Below are 19236 nucleotides of genomic sequence, written 5' to 3'. Positions count from 1 at the left end.
CAGAATAGTATACATCTATCTAGGGTAGAAATGCTTGCTTTCTTTTTCTGATGTAAACATGTATGTACTACAAAGATATCCCTGTCCAAATACTCATGTTTTTCTTACTGTGTTGTGTTTCTTTTTAAATAGTCATTTAACATGCATTCCACAATGGTATTAAAATTACTACCTTGAGGAGGTCAGTCTCATAATCTCTAAAACAATTCTAATTAGAAAAGATAGTGCTTCATAAAAGGCACAAATGGGCTTATATTTGTGTATAATAATGCATGCTGACCATGTTGAGCCAGAAGAAGGCTTTACTATATATCACTTTTAATTTTAAATTTGTTCTTTCTGGGCTCTTTATTATTCTTTTGTTGCCTTTCATCCTATGGGATGCAGCTGCCCTTGAACTTGGTACTGTTTTGATCATTCATGTGCAGCAGCCGCATTGTCTGTAACATTTTAAAAATGAGGCTTCATGGTGTTATTTATGAAGTAATTTCACATAAATATTTGGACTTTGGTTCTTTCAGAATGTGGAGCTGGTTGCTGTATGAAGAAAAGCATAATTATAATTCACAGACTTTTTGCCTCAAGCCTAGGGGACAGATGCATATGATTAAGTTTGAAACTGGCCTGTTATTGTAATGTAGATGTTTTCAGGGTTGAGAGAATTAAAAAAAAAAAGGCGGGGGGGGGGGGGGGGGGCAAGAAAAAAAAAAAAAAAGCCAGGCAAGCATGAGTTTTTAAAAAAATAGACTGAGGGAATAGTTTTACAAGAGGCACTCAATCTTAGACTGCACAATTTTATTTTTCAGTGGAACCTCTCCATTAGCTTGCCTGAATGCAATGCTTCATACTAACACTCGTGTAGGTGATGGAACATTCTTCAAAATCCCTGGGAAGTCAGGACTCTATGCTCTCAAAGTAAGTTTAAATTTTGTATATGGATTGTACATACAGCTATTAATCCATTTTATGAATGTCTCAATAGATATAAAGGTAAACAGATTAGATTCTTTGGTGAGGAAATGACCTGATAGTCTTTCTAACTGCTTTCAGATGTCTTTTAAAAGGATTTATAATGAAAGTAAACATTGAATGTTTTATCCTAGAAAGCATATACGTGTTCTTGAATTTGGCACATGGTATAAAAAACACATAGCTTAGTTAAAATGCCGCTTTTTTGGAGTTGTTCACAGTAAGGCCTTTGTTTTATGAGTAGTGAGCTCAAGAGGATCACTGACTTTCTAATTAAGTAATTGTATTAATGTTTGATTTTAGAACAGTGAAAAATTATTTGCAAGTCTAATATAAATCAGCTTTTAATTCAAAGGTTGCATCATTGCTTTTGAGAAGGAATATAATTAAAGTGATAGAATTTTGCTTTATTCTATTTAGATTCCTTTTTAATTTTTTGTTTTGGTATGAACATTTTGTTTATTGTGGGTGGAAATTTTTTCTTATTGTACATGATCAAACTTAAAGGAGTTTCACAATAGAAGTGGAATAATGTGAGGCAGAGATGAGAAAAAAGAAAGTGAGATTATCTGCTTGGCAGTGTAAATGTAGTCAACTAAAATTTTGAGCTGGGGGGAAGGATCTTTTGTAATTTATGACAGATGTATATGATGGAAGGGTATAAAAATATAAAAGTAGAGAGATATGTCTGCTCCCGCTAACTAAAAATTCTGTACTTGAAATTGAATTAATAGTTTTCAGAAGCTGTCTTTTCTAATTTACTAGAACAAATGCTGTTGTTTTTCTTTAAATCGGGAGATATTCTTGGCACAATTCCAGGAATTCACAATCACTCCAATGCTTCTGAGCTCCAGGTTGCTTCAGCTATTTGAATTCAGGAAACAGGCAAAGGCAAAAAAGAAACATTAAAAGATTTGTGTTTTGCTGCAGTGTTGTAGACACTCAACTGGAAAACCAGGATTTTTAACAGCCACACAAGTCTGTTTCTGTTAACAAAAAAAAAAAAAAAAAAAAAAAAAAAAAAAAAAAAAAAAGAAAAAGTGTTACATCCTGCATTTTATGTGACTTTTTTGTTTTTAAATAGAGCATGTTATGACCTCACAAAATAGCTTTTTTGCTTTTAGTTTGAAAGTGTTTTCATGAAAGCCTGTTTTTTATGGCTCTCTCTAGAGTAACTCACAAGCATATCTTATTTTATTCTTGTTTTTTTTGAAATGTAAGCATGAGAGTACACTGCAGTAATCTGTTTTTGGAGATGCAGCAGGATCTTGATTGATTTTTTTTCTTGTTAATTTTATTTTTATTTTTGTTTTTAAACTGTAGAAAGAAGAATCAACATGCCCTACTGATGGATCGTTGGATTTAGGATGTGAATCTGAGTTAGATGGCACTGAAATGGCTGAGACAAACAATAATAATGGAGAAGAAAATGGTGGTAGGTGATTTCATCTCAATATTAGAGGGCATAGCTGGGGGAGAAAAGATGTATTGTCTTATTCAGATTTTCGTGGTGTGATTTCTAAGCAGTATAAATAACATTTTGTACTCAGTGGAACTATTTTGAGTGACTGCCTCTCTTTTTTGGCCTTATGAAGGAATCAGGAACACTAAGTGCCTTTATTTGACTTAGGATTTTAAAAAACAAAGAGTAGTGCTGTTGGGTGTGTTTTCAGTAGGTAAGTTTTTGGCTTACAGTTTTTTTGATTAGGGCTCAGAGCTAAAGAATAATTTGCCTTTACCAGGCTTCAGACTTGGCAGTTGTCAGATTCAGACATCTCATTGATTTCAGTGTGGACATGCAGGGTTGGTCCCTCTGTGGAGTTCTGGACAGAGGACAAAGGTTTGTATTTTTTTCTTTCAAGCAGAAGAACTCCTGTTTGCCATCCTGACTTAACGACATCTTGAAGTATCAAATGCTGTGCATTTTTTTCCCCTAAGATAACGGCAGACTAAAACGTTGAAATAACTTAAAAATAGCTAGCTTAGAAATATTTTTTTTTCCTTTTTCAGAGTTAATAGTTAGTCATTAAGAGAACATCAGTCACCTAAAATTACTTTGCAAGTAACAGAAGTGAATATCATTATACCTACACTCATGTAATGATTATAAAGTGAATGCTTTATTAAAAAAAAATCTGACGTCGAGGACATCTGAAATAAACCTTTCCTTGACCAGTTCTCTTCTGCTGCCTCATCACAACCTGCCCCACTGCTGGACTGCAGCCTGCTGTTTTGACTTACTTGGTATATAGTGAGACAGTGTCCTGTTTACAGCTAGGACATGAAAAGGCTCAGCTTATGTTGTTGTTCTGCTACAGACTTCTGTTTTTAGCTTGAGCAACTTATTTAGCTCTGAGGCTGCCCCTTTACAGGACTGATACTGCAGTTTTTGTACTGCTCTCCAGCAGCATTGAAAAATCATAAAGTGTTCAGTGACAGGAGTTACAGAGCTATCCAAGACACGTTGTGGGTCTGTCTAGGACTGAAGTTTTGAAGCTCTGTGGAAACAAAAGTCCGGAGTTATTAAATGTCTCTGCTTCTTCATTTTCTTTGATATATGATGGCTGTAAGTTAACAGACTCTGCTTGGGCAGTGGTTTGATGCTTTTGTAGTGTATGCTATGTATGTGAGTGAACTTACATGCTGGTAGTTCTTTAACAATTCCTGTTTGATACCCTGAAAATTTATTGATGCACAATTCCTGAAATTGTGGGAGGAATAGAGCAGTAAAAAGCAGTGTTAAGACAGTAACAAATACAAGTTGATGTTACTTGTTATAAACAAATAAAATCATGGCAATAAAAAAAAATACACGGCAATTATTTAGGAGGGTTAGGATGTAAATAGGATGTTATAGAATGTAAATAAGATGTCATAATTCCAGAAGTAGAAAATTGCTGGGTTTTGACTGGGAGCAGGCTATGTACTGTTTTCACCGTTCACAGTAATAAAAATAATTATAGCACTTGTGATGACATAAAAGAGAAGCTGCAAAAATTTAACATTTTGAAATAGAGCATTAAATTACACCTAAATTGGTTTTAAAACTGAGAATTTTCTGTCATTTATCATCTCTAACATATCTTGGAAAACTGCAATATATTTAACATTTTGAGAACAAGACATTTTAAATTTTTTTGTCCTGCAATGGATATCAATGGATATATTTTAAAAAAAGTAAATGGGGTGGCAATGATGAGTCTCTATTGCATATAGAAAGGCTAATGCTGGATGTGATCCATTAAGAATAAAATGCTGCATGTATTTCATAAATAGTATATCAGTCTGCTAATACAGAACATAATTTTGCCAAATGTGTTTGATAATAGCTTTTCTTGAGACTGCAAGTTTGTTGTTAAAGGTACGGTTTATATGCACTTAAATTTTTGATTTTTTTTACAGTATAGAAGGCTTGGCTAAAAACAGGACCATGCCCAAAAAATACGTCCAGTTTTTGGTGGATTGAAATTACAAGTTGTTTAATCTGCAAAGGTATAGGAATCACCATCCACAATAGGCTTTTTGTTCTGGAGGGTGTGATTTTACCACTCTTCATTAACTTTTTTTTTTTTTGTGTCAATACTTTTTGAAAACTATGAAATCTTTCTATCTTAAATTTATTGGCAATAAATAATAATTTTGAAACTTATTTTGAGTGCCTTGTAAACTATTGCAGTTGAAGAGCATGAATTTTTTTGGACTTTCAAGCAAAGAAAAAAGATCATATTTATGCAGCAGAAATGTGTATCCAATAAATCAGTATATCTGAAAAGCGTTTAAGGATCACAACAGAAAATAAATTGAACATAAATGAGATGCTTTTGCTAATTAGTTCAGTGCTGTTCTTAGACTATAATTCTGATAGTACTGATTAAAGAATATAGGCACAGATTTTCCTTTGGGTATAGCACTAGTTAAATGATTACCAGTGTATTGCATTCATTATAGCTGTAAGAAGAAATTAAGGTAAACAGGAAAGGATTTAGAAAAGGCACATATGAAGTCCTGAGCGAACAAATACCTCCTTTGTTCTGAGAGATTTAATAGGGATGGTCTCATTAGTTTATGAAAGGAGAGGTGGTGACTTGATCGGTTTGTAAATATTTGAGAAGAGTTATTTCTGTTGAAATTGGTCTAACAGACCAATTACACTTTTCACACTAGAGTTGGGTTTTTTTTTTTCTTTCCAGGAAACCATTCTGTGGCATAAAAGTAGCGTTTAGTTCAGTGCAAAAAAACACTTCATGAAATTCTATGACTTGTGTTTTAGAATATGTGTGATACATATGAGGATGGGCATTGCTTGCACATTGAATTCTTAATTGCCCAATTGATTGCATTTTTTATTTGCTCTTTTCCACTTTGATGGAGTCCAGAAGCCTCAGTTCTGACAGAGTGATCAGAAATTGTTTAGCAAGGGTTTAAAAAATGCGTCTTTAAATGTAGCTGGAAGCAAAAGGATGAAACTGTAAGCAACAGCCTCAGCCCATTTGTGGGCTTTTAGACCATAGTCTTTCAGAATAAAATGTACCAGCTGACACTCAGACAGAGAAGAATCACATAATTCCTCAGCAGGCACATTTTTTGCAGTATAAATGCAGGCTACTGAGCAATTTTATTAGCATAATAATATAATATTTCCTAACCATTATAAACACATGACTTGGCAAAAGCTGTTACACCACATCACTATTGCTAAGTGGACAAGTGGAATGGTCACACCTCAGGATTTTGCAGATGCTGTGGAGAATTTTTCTTTCCCCACCTTCTCCAAAGGCATATTTTAAAGAAACTCTTTATGCTACAGTTGATTTTGTTTGGAATGGGATTTCTAATAGAAGCTCTGTAGCAGTCCCATATCTTTAAAGTTCCATTTTCTTCACATACAGGGGTAGCATGTAAAGATGCGATGGTTAAAAGAATTGGAATCCCAATTACTGTTGCCTGGGAAAATGATGGCTATAATATCCTTTTGCCCATCAATAGGATGTTCAGTTCTCAAAAAGCATTTGTCCCCAGGGTTTCTGAAGCCAGGGCTAATCCATCAGCCATGGAGCACAGTTGATTGAAAATGGTCTTCGTGCGATCCAATGGAATGCACAATGACCTAAGTGTGGAGAAGACAGAAATTCCTGCTATAAAATGATTTCCCTCCGCACCTCAGCCCAAACAGGACTTCTGATGTGTGCCCAAATAAGAGCAACATATGTCTCTACTTGAGACACTTTGTTTTTTAGTACTTTCTAGAAGTGTATGTACTTCAACTATGGACATGATATGGCAGAGTTAATTCCTTAGGCAGTTTTCTTAGGGATAGTTGACAAAATGATGGACAGCAGAGGATTGTGTTCAGGCTGAATACTGAAATTTTGCTTTGTAGCTATTGTATTTTTGAACACCTTGTGCTTTTTAGTCTAGGAAACCCTAGGACAACTCTGTAGCAGGGAATGTATATTCATCACTGTTTGAAACCTGAGTCTGCATTTGGATATTCAATTCCTTTCCAGGAATGGAATATCTGGCAATTCAGTGAAACCTGTTACTATTAGCATCTTGTCTCTTGGGAATAATATTGGATGAGTCTACTGAAAGTGTTTGTGACGCGTGGCAGCATCTGGATGTGAGATAGACTCTTCTCAAAACAGAAGAGCAGCAGTGGAGTAGCAGCTCAAACATAGAGTATTGGGTGACACATCAGCAAGAGGTAGTTTTTCACTTTGCTTAGATTTTTTTGTGTGTTTTTCTTTCATCTTCCTGCAACTATAAAATAAAAATACGGTACCCAGAATTGAGTTTAACTTCTTTTGTTTCATTACTGCTTGAAGGGAGTCATAAGAATAGGAGAAGATACTGTGAAGCTTGAGGATGTTTCTCTTTTTTTTTTTTCCTGCACAGTAGTTAATGAAGTCTAAGAAATTGGTGGCTTAGTGATGAACTGGCTGTATATTTTTAGTGGAAAATATTGAGTTGCTTTGGAATAAGGATTCACAGTTTTCTAAGCTTTGTGAAATGTTTGGGCTCTAAAAGATGCTGTTATTATAATGGGATTCAATGCAAGCTATGAAGCTGATATGGTATTTGGTGTCTTTTTCCAAAAAATACTATTAAATACTATTTATTAATTCACACTGCTAGTATTGCTTTTCAGAAAGAATATTACAGTCACTGTAGTACCCTTGATGTATACATCTGTTTTTGCTTGCTTTGGCAAACTCATACAATTAACTAACTCCCAAACTGGTTTTCATTTTCAAGAGCTGATGGCAACAGCTGAGTTCTGAATTATTCAGTTTTGGCAAGTTGGGCTCTAGAGATCAAAGAGTGACGGAGGTGAATTACTCGATACATCTGTGTTGGCAAAGTGCAACTATTTATGTCAATACAAGTATGGATCTATGTCACCCAAAGAAAATATTGAATTTTATGGATATTTTAGAGAGAGATATTGTGCATATATTTTCCTGAGGGAGTTCTCTCTGAAATTTCATATCTCCAGAGTGTGTGCATACGTTTTATGCTTAAGGTAGACTCTAGTCTTTAGCATATGGTAACAATGTTAATTTATGTTTTGTAATGTGGCCATTAGTAAACAATCCTTCTCATCTGCTGTGCTTACTTTAAAAAAAAAGGGAAGTAAACTGCCGTTGATTTTGCTGGTTTGATTTTAAATCAATGTGATCTGACTGAAATCAAAATTAATTGTGCTGTTGATTTTGGGAAAATAAGCCCTTTACTGGACAGGAATTTCTCTGTCCATCTAGTTACATAAATCTGCTTGCAGTTATTCCTAATAACTTTCAGTGGCAAGCAGACAGAATAATTTTTTGTTGTATTCCTCAAAAAATTGTTTCTATGAATAAACATGTCTTCCAATATGTTTTACATAGGTGTCATTTCTTGGGTGGGGAAGGTAAAAGGTAACAAAAAAAACCAGAGGTAGCCTGTAAAATTTGAAATTCAAAGACAGCATTGCTGATTTTTATAAATTATAGCCTTTCATAATAATTAACAAAACTAGTCTTGGAAAAATGGAAGAGAGGAAGTTATTTTAAATGGAGTTTGCCAAAAACATTTTTAACATACTCTTTTTGCTAAGTAATTCTAATTCTATGGTTCGTGTTAACAGTCTCTGAACACTCACTAAGGAGGTCTTATCTTCAGAAACCCAGCTGCTCTTCTAGCTCATAACCTAACAGTTTACGGCTTAATAGTTGCTTTTTCTTTATTCCTTCACTCGGTCCTGGCCCTTGAGGAAGCCGATTTAAAGAATGGAGCCTAATTATTCTCCACTAAATGGAAATGCCTCCTGTAGGCTTAAAACCACTCTTGTTTCCTTTTTCTACTGTAGCAATAATGGTGAATCCTTTTATTTACTACCCAAATATTTTCCCTTTATCTGTCACATTCTCTCAGGGTTTTTCTTTCCCTCCTCAGCACCCAGTTTATTTTTAGCATTCTTTTCTGATACAGATTTTCAAGTGAACATGGATCTGATATTATTCATGGATCTTCAGCACTTACCAAAAAAGTGGTTGCAGGTATCCAAAGCTGTATATATGTACAAAGAACACTTTAAATTTGTTTTTCTTTTACTGTGATCTTTGGTTTCCATAGGACAAATGCCTATTTTGTTCGTAAGGCTTTTTTTTATTCACTAGGATCATCAGTAGTGACTTCACTTACACATCTTTCTGTCTTGTTTTTCCCTTTCTTTATGTCTGACCCATTCAGAGAAAAGCAGTTGGACTTTATCCATAGAAATTAAGAAATAAATAATGACAATTTTATGTGGTCACAGGCATTTTAATACAGTCACACTTTGGCACAGTTTGATTTAAATTACTAAGTAGCAGAACATGTTTTAAAGATTAAATTTATTCATTGTCTCATATTTGTATTTAATTTCCTACAGAAAAAAACAATTCATATTGTTTTTAAACAATATCTTGATTATCCTCTAAATAAAGCCTGTATGTCAATTTTAGTATTATTTTTTTGCTAATGAAGTGAGTAGATTGTGTAAGTTATTAAGCAATTTAACACAATGTATTTAGATTTTTAATGCTTGTATCTTCTACTTTTGGAAAATAGACAACGACATCTCTTATTTACTAGATGGCTAGGTTCATAGCCATGTTTTATATCAAGCTGTTTTTAAATGGAAATGGAAATTTAATTAAAACATAAAAAGTAACATTTAAAATAGTTTCCTACTATCTTACTATTTTAAGCTACAAGGTACATGAAGAAAAATAAAATGTACAAAAGAAGTTTTAGAAAGGAAGTATCATTTGTTCTAAATAAATTAGGTTGAGTTTCTCTAATCACAGTGTCATTTAAAATATTTTAAGCAGCAGATTTCAACTTCGTTTATCTATTTCTTTAATCATGAACTACAGGAAAAGTTGGGGTTTCCTTCAAAACTGAACAAACTGGGTTTGGGTTGTGCTAAAGAACCAGCCTGAAGTGAAGTATTCTTTTTGTGTCTGTAGGAGTCACTACAGTGATGGAAAGCTATTTATTGTTTCAGTGGGTTTCCGTTCCAGTTTTTTCACCCACTGGAAAAGTCACTGTTTCATGGTTTAACTTTGTTGTAAAAGATTCAAAGGAACAGAAGCAAAATAAACCAATACATGATAATATTTTATGCAAAATTGAAGTAATGATAGAAATAAAAAGTATGGCCTCTTATAAATTCTGTCACAAGTCCTGGTTTATTGTTAAAAGAGAAATGAATGAAAGTACAAAATTAATATAGTGCTATGCTTATTTTTATTCCTGCTGTGTCATGACTTTGATGTTAATGGCTGTGATGTTGAGTATCATCAAATAGTTGTCAAACCTTTTCAGGATGAGCTTTATCACCAAAATAAATAGGGGAGACTCCTTGATAATATCCTAGATCACCATAATAAAGATCTGAATTTCCCTTTTCAATAAGAAGGTAATAGAAGTTGCAGTCATTCTAGGGAACAGGAATAGGTTTATCATGTCGGGTCCTGTTGTATCTGTCCTGTTTTAGGAGAGACACTTGAGTTTTACCAGTGTCCATTCTTTTGGGATTTTTTTATGTGTTCTCCTCTCCTCTTGTTAACTTTAGGGTTTGTTTGCTATTTATGTGTTTTTCTGCAATTCTGTTGCTCTCAAAATTTGCCAGAACACAGTAAAAAGAAGTTCATTTGAAGGAGAAGACAAAATCTGGGCAATTTGAAATGTCTTTTTTTTTTATTTTGGTGTAGATGTTCTTTGTCTCAGGAGCTTAACTGTTGCAGTGATTTGGATTATATAAACCAGCTATTGTTTTTTTTCTGCTGACACTTTGCAGCTCCTTTATGTTGTCTTATTTGATAGTAAGCTTTGCTCATCATGTGGAAAAGATTGATCCAAGCCAGGTGATTCTGTAAACTCAGAACCTATTATGTGTTGCAGCTTCTTTGTATATTTTGCAAAGTATACGGAAAAAGAAAACAAACAAAAATCAGTTATAAATCTTGTGAAAAAATAGCATTTCTCTTACCTGGTGATGAAAAATTTTGATCTAATATAACAGTAACCTTGTCATAACAGCAGTGCCATAGATTGTATTCTCTTACTGAAGTAAGTATTAATTACTTTTTCTTTAAGTGCAAAAAAAAAAGGTTTAATATCACATACATCTTATGATGGCCATTAATTATTGATAGCTAAATTGTCTGTGTCTTTTTTGCTTACAAACACAAATCAAAAAACATTACAATGTTTCTTCTAAGAAACATTGCTAAAGGCACAATACTTAGCTACTTGGGTGTCTGCTATCCCACTGAAGGATGGGCAGAGAAAATAGATTAACACTGGGCTACATGACTTCTGGCACATGTCTATGCAGCTTCTTTGAGTGTCTTCAGACTATTCTGATGGTGTGCAAAGTATTGCAAATCTTGGAAAACCATTTACTGCCACAAAACATTATAAAGAAGGTATGTCAACACACAAACCAGCTTTGGACACTGCTGGAAGGCAGACTTGAACTGTGTCAGCAGAGGAGAATGGAAGAAAAGCTGCTTCATTTCTGGATCCGTGCTAATGCTGGGCAGTTTTAGGTTACTAGTGAGAGTAATAGTAATGCAAGGCATTTAAGAGTGGAAAGGTTTCTACAGCCCTTTTAGTTGAGTTTGCTGACCACCAAGACTAATAGGATCCTCCAGCTATTCTCACAACTTTCATGTCTGTTTAATCAAGCCGCTTTTCAAAAAACCAAAATAAATCATATTTTCATTTATTTTTAACCAGGAGACTTTTTCTGTGTCACATGCAACATTTATTCAAGAGGCTGTTTAATGAAAGTATTGTAGTATTTGTTCATTAAAGCATGTATTATTTAGAAAGCTGACAAGTATAGCAGCATGAATTACCTGAGAGACCAGAATTCATCTTGCAGGATATTCCAGTTTACCCATTAAACAGCAAAGTGTGTTCTTAGCTTTACCAAGAAGTACTTGTAAAATAGGTGAGTCTGGTTCCTGAGAAGACATTACAATCTGGTATGAAGTTACATATGTATGAATTTTTCTAGATCCAGGGGTCATCAGGGTCTCTTGTATAAGAGCTCATTTAAATATCCTAAAATCTATTTAATGTATTGATGAGGAAGATATCTGGCTCCTATGTGAAAGCTGTTGTTAAACTATTTTAGTTACCTTTCAGGACCTGAAAGGCAAAATATGCAAGGTCTCCTGAACTGCATAGAAAGAGTATGATGAGGTACAAATATGTGTAAAGCAGTGCATTTGCTTAGAATATGGGTGGATTTTCAGCTGATGTGGACCTCAAGATCAGCTGAATTTTCTAGAGCAACCTTTTTGGTTTTGAGGCATTTGCTTGTATTGGTTTATTTTTCCATCCTTATAACTCTCCAAGAAACAGGGAAAATAATCCCCATAACAGTATTCTGATTTTTATTTCTTTTTATAAAGTTTGCCCAAAGCAGACATCTGAGGAAATGTCTTCCAATCGTGATTCAAGCCTTACTAATGCATCGGTGCAAAGCAAGCTAGTATCTTCCTTCCAGCAGCACACAAAGAAAGCACTTAAACAGGTAAGCTTGTATTGACTGATCATCAGTTGGCTTCCCTTTAGCATCTCTGCCATTCCTGTGTTAATGGGATGTCAGCAAAATTTAAAGAGTCTTCCAAAGATTTTTAGTGCTGTGTTTAGTGGTGTTTTGTTGGGGGGTTTGCTATGTTTTTAGCAAGGGTGCAATCCTATTTGTTGTGTTGTGAGTTTAAAGGGGTTTTAAGTGCAGTAAGCACTTAAAGTCAAGTCAATTTCAAGTAAGCAGAATTCTTTATATTATAACACCCTGCTTTTCCTATGCAAGCATTTGTGTTGAAAATTTTATGTGGGGTTAAAAATAAATTTTAAAAAAACATTTTGAAAGAAGTGCTGCAGATAGGGAAGACTATGTATACTTTAGTTTTTCTTTATGATCTGTTAAATAATTTTTTTTCATACTGTATTTGCTACTACAAGGTATTAAAGTGGGGTAGGGTTATTTTTACCAAAAACCCTTATGATTTGGATGATTTAGGTTCCATCGTAAGTATTAAAGCTTGCAAAAGCCGCTGATTATTCAGTCACCTATTAGCGGAAAGCATGATGTGAAAATTATTTTCCAGCATTGCCAGATCAATTCAGCTTACAGCCAGAAAAATGAAGGAGAAAAACTAAAAAAACTGGAATTCAAAAATGCTCCTGTCATTACCTCTTCTCCATTTTGAGGTGTGACTTTTCTAAAGTGTTAGGATAATGAGATGAGTGATTTTTCTCACAACTGCTCTCCTAGTTATGGTTAATGGAGATCTTGTATTTCATGGGGTAGTTTATTGCTGAGGTCTTTGTTTAGGCTTAAGTTAAGCAAAGCCTGCCCACATCTCCTCTAAACACTTTTGTTTTTCATACAGGCTGAGTTTAAATCCAGTAAAATTAATAGATGTTTATCATTCACATAAGATAATGTTGTGTTTAGAGGCTTTGAGGACTGAAAAGGATTATTAGATTGAGATCTTCCGTGTGTTTGTTCAGGAAAATTGAACAGTGGGCACAAAGCAGCTCACTAACCATTAGGATAGTTGTGAAGAATTTACACTTCTTGGAAACTCTTTTACACAGATCTTCTGTGATCTGTGGACTTCCCTAGGAGTGAAGAGTGTAGGTGGAGGGAAAGTCAAAGGGGAAAGAAGGGAGAAAAAAGAGCAAAGCCGCAAATGTTTGAACTTCTGTAATGGTTTAAACTCTATACCATTTGTCACTTAGCAGATATACAGCATTGAGAATGATTTTAAAAGGCGAAATTAATCAGAATAGCTTAATTAAAATAAAAAGTCATAACATTGATGAGAATCTTTGAAAACATTCCCTAAGGCAGTAGGGTTAAAACAACATAAGAAATTAAGTAATCGATAAAAAGAAATTAGTTTTAATTAGGTTGATGGTAATTAGGTCCTGTACTTCAGACTATGAGAGTAGCATTACAGCTATCAGCAAAAAGTTTCTCTGTGCACAATGTGAGATTCAAATGGGCATTTGTGTGATGGAGTAGTAGATTTTTGCTTTGTTTTTTCTTAAAGTTTCAAGTCTTGGCTACTGCCATATATACATATTGCAGATTTGATTTGGTATTCTAGCAGAGATGAATAAACCTTAACAGTGATTTTATTTATAAAGTTGCTGTTGGAAATCTATTATTTTGCTTTCCAATCATTCAATTGCTTTTATGGATGCATAGTACCTAAAATTCATACAAAGAACCTGTCAGACCTTCGAATCCAGAAAAAACTTTCAGACATACTATACAACACTCTTAAAACTGATAACAAGCTTACTGATTCCATGCTAACAGATGATAAGCCATCGTCATACTCTCAGCAAGTGCTTATAATATATAAATGTATATATACTGTACATAATATATTGTAATGCGGTCTTCCTTAGCTATTGCTTATTACCTACTGTGAAACAGTCTTCAAAGAATGAAAACCTACAAGATAGTTTTCAGTTTCCAACTCAATTTATTTAAAACCAGTGGGTTCTTCACATTACTTTGGTCTTGTGTGTATTTGTTTTGTAACCTCTAAAAATAAAATGAGAGGGAAGTTGATAATGTGCAGTTCTGCTTGAAGATCTGAGCTGGAAATAGAACATTTTCTCTACTGTTTATCTACTTATTAACCACTCATATGTAATTCTCTTTAAATTATTACATGCTGGATTTACATATGATTTGCTTTTTAATGAATTCTGGAGATATATTCCTGGGTTTAGATTGCAAAGAGCAATCTCGTGTTTGGCTTGTAACAGCCCACGTTTCAGGATGTTCTCATGAATCAAATTAGTCACAATGCTGCATTTTTTGAGCTCTGCAAGATGCATGGCAGAAAGGGCAGTTTTTGAGCCCTGCCTCTTGGTTTTGATTTCTCTCAGATAGCAGTGGATTTGGGGTGCTTTGCAGGGACTAAGGAGGTTTGCAGTTGCAGTGGATTTTCATAAGTTCTGTGTCACAGATCAGCCCTTATGTCCTCACCTTTCAAAGGCTGGGCTGCCATTTTGGTCTGGAAACTTTCTGGCTTCACCAGCTTCCATGCTGTCCTTGTTGGAAAAGAGATTTTGACTGTTTTACCACTGAGTGTGTTTCATTCTTCCCTTTGGTTTCCGACAGAGTTTCAGTTTTGCTCTTGTAAAATGCTTACACTTTACTCTGAGTATAATCTCCCACAAACCAGTTCCTGTTTATGAGGGTTCATAGACAAAAGAGCCTATGGTGAAGAGCTGCCTTTTATGCTTGGCTTTCTGATGGCAGATTTTGCAGATTTCTGTTTCTCTTGTGCTGCTGGAAGTGCTTGGGCATGTGTGCCCAGCTGTTGCTGATCTTGTACCTTTGAAAAGAAGGCTAATGGCACGCTGTCACACGCTGATTTCTTATCAGTACCCATCAGTTCCATACTGATTTACCTCATTTTCACACTTGAGAGTTTTGGCATGCAGACCCATGTAAGGACCTCTTCCTGGGAAAGTACTGAACTACACCTGCATCTGCTAGCATTGGTACATGGTCACACTACTGTGTGCTTTATTCTTGCTCTGGACAAGGCTAACTCCAGTATGGACATCAAGTCATGGCATAGTATCTACATGCTTCTTTCTGGTCCAGTTTCTGTTCCATTGACTTGAGGTGGTACTTTTTTGTGGAAGTCTTCGCTGTATACAGATTTATCTGTATCTATCAAGATGTTCTTGGAACATTTCTCAGAAGAAACAGTCATACCTGCAAACTGGCCTCACATAGGTAACACTGAGAATGCGTGAATATCCAGGACATTGAGGTGGTGTTAGTGTCTGTTGGACTCTGATAGCCAAGTGTAAGAGCACCTTGCCAATCAGTGTACCAGGTGTTCCCTGGGTCAGTACCAAGAGAGGAGAAAGAACTTGAAGATGCGATATAATGGTGTCTGGGATCATAGTAGACCTCCCAGATTTGGAAGAAAATCCTGCCTCCCTTTTGGCACTTTGGAATCAGCACCAAGAAGGGTACCCATAAATTTTCTGTTGGGAGAAGAGAAGGATACTCCATTCAGACTCAGAATCTGAATACAGAACCAGGACATGTCTGAGACTGTGCTGGGCATCCAGATCTCTTTGTAGAGACAGAAACTCCAGAGACAGCAGCCAAGTGGGTTTGGGAGGAGAGAAGCTCAGGAAATAAGGGAATCAACACAAGGTATGTCACTGCCATGGTTTGTTTTGTTTTCCTTAACTTCGGGCTTTGTCTGCATGCTTGGTGGCTGGGTTCATATATGTGCCACTATTTAATTCATAAAGTGGGTAGATGCAGTTTTTTAATGAGAAGGAAGGCACCCATTTGTAGGATTTGTTCTTATAATATAAATGGCAACTCCACCCCCCCCTCCCCCTTTTTTTTCCCCCAGTGTATGTTGTCACGCCCCAAGCAGTAACACAGCTATGGGGAACTTACGGTTTGGCTCATATGTTGCTTCTGAATTATAGGATATTAGACTTGCACAGCTCCAAATAACATTTCAGGCTGACATTTCTACCACAACTGTAATTCTTGTTAGAAACCAACCTACGAGAGACTAAATTTCAGGATGGTTAACACTGTAATTTAGCCCTGATTTACCCAAATTCATAGAACTAGTTTATCAAGATCTCTTTGTTTCTTTTTTTTTGTTTTGGACACAGGAGTCTGAGTGCCTAGGTTGGCACTAAGGGTAGAATCCTGATCTCCTATGATGCTGGTGTGAATTTGCTTTCCTGTCTTCAGCTCACACTGCTTACCTTTCTTTGAGAGAAGAGCAAACTCACCAGTCTTGCTCCCTCCACACTCGTTCTGTTTGGACTTCTTTCCTTCACTACAGCCAGATGCAGGTTATCTTGAAGCATTTTGCTGTCCACAGGAAGTAACCCAGTATGAGTCTGTCTGTGGTATCTCTCCTTTGACTCATTTGAGCAACTGCTCCCTCACATGCTCTAATAGAAGCCTGATATATTTGCCTGCCCTGCTTTCCCTTCCTCACCCCAAAGAAGCAAAGGAGGTCATGACAGAGGAGATCATTATGATTTTGTCCTAATCACTTAGAATTTAAGTGCAGGGTGTCTTCCTGAAAGGTTCTGAAAATCCACTGTGAACTGAGAGGTATTTTTTGTACTGAATTCCTCATTATAGAGAGTTTGCTGCAGTTGCTCAGTGTCTCTGTTAACCACCTTCTTATGTTTCATTTCAGATGCAACAAATATACCAATGCCACAGTTGGAGAATTCTGGCTCCCTAGCTGAAGCATTTGATCAGATGTCTGGCAACATAAGTGATGATTCTTGACAAATTTTCCTGACGACAAATGGAAAAGAAGGAATACATGTTGCTTTTTGACTTCTAGAGACACATGGAAAGGGACACTGGAGTTTACAAAATGCACTCCGGAAAATGGAAGTTTGAAGATGATAAACTAAACTGATTATCTGATTGCCAAGACAAGTCTAGGGAAGAGGACAGAGAAACTATGGCAGGGAGACTGCATTATGGGGAAAAGAAGCTGGGAGAGCAAGAGTTCCAGCAGAAGCTGTTCAGGGAATACATGCATTGCCCGAAGGCTGGCTGCACGGTATGTCCCTCTAAAGGTCCCTATGCATGGGCAGCCTGTACCAGCTGCTCAACACAGTGCTTTGGTAAGACGCAAGACAATGTTTATGAGACTCTCTTCTGGGTCATCCCCGTGGTCCTCAGCCCTTACCTGTGGTGGAAAGAAAGGGACAAGAATCCACACAGTCCCTGCTTTCTTTTTCTACTGCTTTTTAATAACTATCTCCCGGTTGTTGGAGCATTCTGCTTGTTTCTCCTCTGGGGTTGTTTGCGCAGCATGCTTTTTACAGCACTGCTGCACCTTTTCTGATTTAATAAATGTGTTTTACAGAATTTCTTAGTCTGAGAAATAACTAAAAAATTTTAAAGCAATTTTAAATGTTGAAGTGTAGTTTCCCCTCTAACTCAGCATAGGAGAGTATCCCTCACTTAAAATATGTCCTGGCGTGAGCATTACATTTGTTTAAACCTACCACTGCAACATAGTGGAGTCTTCTTCCCAAATATGGGTTGAAAGTGTTCTCTTTTTCCTGTTCTGTAGATGCAGTTGCTTTTTCCAAGTCTCAGGTAATCAAGCTGAAGATAGCAGCCCAGTTCTAAGCATTGCATTTGTCTGATAATGTGTTTCTTTAAGAAGCCTGTCCCTTAAGTAGCCTGGGGAACTATTTCAGATGGATTGGTCATTGCTATTGTATTAATGAAAATATAATCACTGAGACTGGAGTCCCATTTTAGTTTTTCCAGTGGAGTTATGTGATTTTTCCTTATAGTGGCAGTGAATACCTAAGTGAGTATCTTCTTTCCGGCCATGTGAAAGCTTTTGATTTGAATAGTTTGTAACATGAAATTATACCCAGGTGACACTGAATCATGCCTTGATTTTGAAGTGCATCCTAGAAAGTGTTGGCTTTTTCAGGGAAAGGCAGGATTTGGAACAGCTCACCACTCTTCAGAGCTCTAGGAAGCCTCCTACAAAATGTTGACAAGCAGTTATCTCCAAATGGTGTTCCAGGAGCTGTTGGGGAGGTCCCCAGAAGGCTGTGTGCTCAGGATGTGTGGGCAAGCAGGAGTACCCGGGCTGAAACAGGATGTCAGGCAGAAAGACATTACACTGCTTACGTTGGTGCAATGTAAATTCTCTCAGTGGTAATATGAGAAGATTTTTTTTTATCTGGGGAGTCTAGCTGTGAAGCCCCTGCTGTATGCCTTGGCCCTTGTGCAGTGTGTGTTTGAAAATTTGACCTTATGGAAAGTGTTGATTACTGTTTTAAGATTTTGTATTGACACTGCTATCTTTATTTTAATTTGTTTTTAAACTGCTTTCTACAACCTGTTTCCTTACCTATATGTGCTTTGTTGTGCCTAAGAACAGATTTCCCCATAAAACACTTTTCAGCTGATGGATGTTATTAATTTAATACTACACAAACCATTAAAAGAACCCCAGTCCTTCTCTTTGTAAAAAAGCTTTCACTGAGTTGATGCACATGTCATCATCATTCCCATTCACATGCAAGTCAAAACAGACATTGAACACATCACATGTGTTTTTTGTCCTTTTTTCTGTCTTGGGAAAGCACCAAAACCATTTACTTTGCAGTCTGTCATGATCTGCAGCAACCGTAGCTGTGACTGCATTATTGTAATCCCACAGAAAGTAGTGCTGGCTTGCAGGTGTACAGACACACATGAGAACAGACAGATCTCCTTGTCTCTGCCCCACAAAGGTTGAAGCACTTCGGTGTTGGCTGGTACACAGGTAAATGTTCAGTGTTAATGTGTACTGTAGTCCTGCAGAAAGACCCTGAGCCCTACTGAGACCTAAGGAACAAATAGACAGCAAGGTATTATTTTTATTCCAAATACAGGTGTAACTGTCACGAGGTAGGAAGATGGCATGGGACAAGAATAGATGCTTATTTGAGAAGGTATTAGCATTTGTTTGAAAATAAACCCCAGGTTTCCAAACTTCCATCCTGCAGATTCTGACACTACTCTTCATCTCCAGATGACCAATTATGTACACTTGGCACCATACTGACATGTTTAGTGTACTAGTCTGGTTGGAAGTAAATTAATTTGCTTCGGAAATGGCACTTTGTGCTTTGTAGTTGTTTCCATAGGACATCTTTATT

The 19236-nt window shown here is 36.2% G+C and overlaps 1 protein-coding gene across 2 annotated transcripts in view; it reads left to right on the top strand.

Annotated features, from left to right (window-relative positions):
- The window catches only part of ASXL3 (ASXL transcriptional regulator 3), a 121649-nt gene that overhangs the window by 55926 nt on the left and 46487 nt on the right, over window positions 1–19236 (top strand). For both annotated transcript variants that reach the window (XM_066181903.1, XM_066181912.1), the window contains 3 exons: window positions 807–915; window positions 2293–2404; window positions 11922–12043. In XM_066181903.1, coding sequence (XP_066038000.1) covers window positions 807–915; window positions 2293–2404; window positions 11922–12043 — 343 coding nt within the window. The remainder of the gene's footprint in view (window positions 1–806; window positions 916–2292; window positions 2405–11921; window positions 12044–19236) is intronic.

The sequence above is a fragment of the Chamaea fasciata genome, unplaced genomic scaffold (assembly GCF_029207755.1).
Source record: "Chamaea fasciata isolate MVZ Bird 193981 ecotype frontalis unplaced genomic scaffold, bChaFas1.0.hap1 SCAF_1, whole genome shotgun sequence".
Lineage (NCBI taxonomy): Eukaryota > Metazoa > Chordata > Aves > Passeriformes > Sylviidae > Chamaea > Chamaea fasciata.
This window is presented reverse-complemented; position numbering and strand designations above follow the sequence as displayed.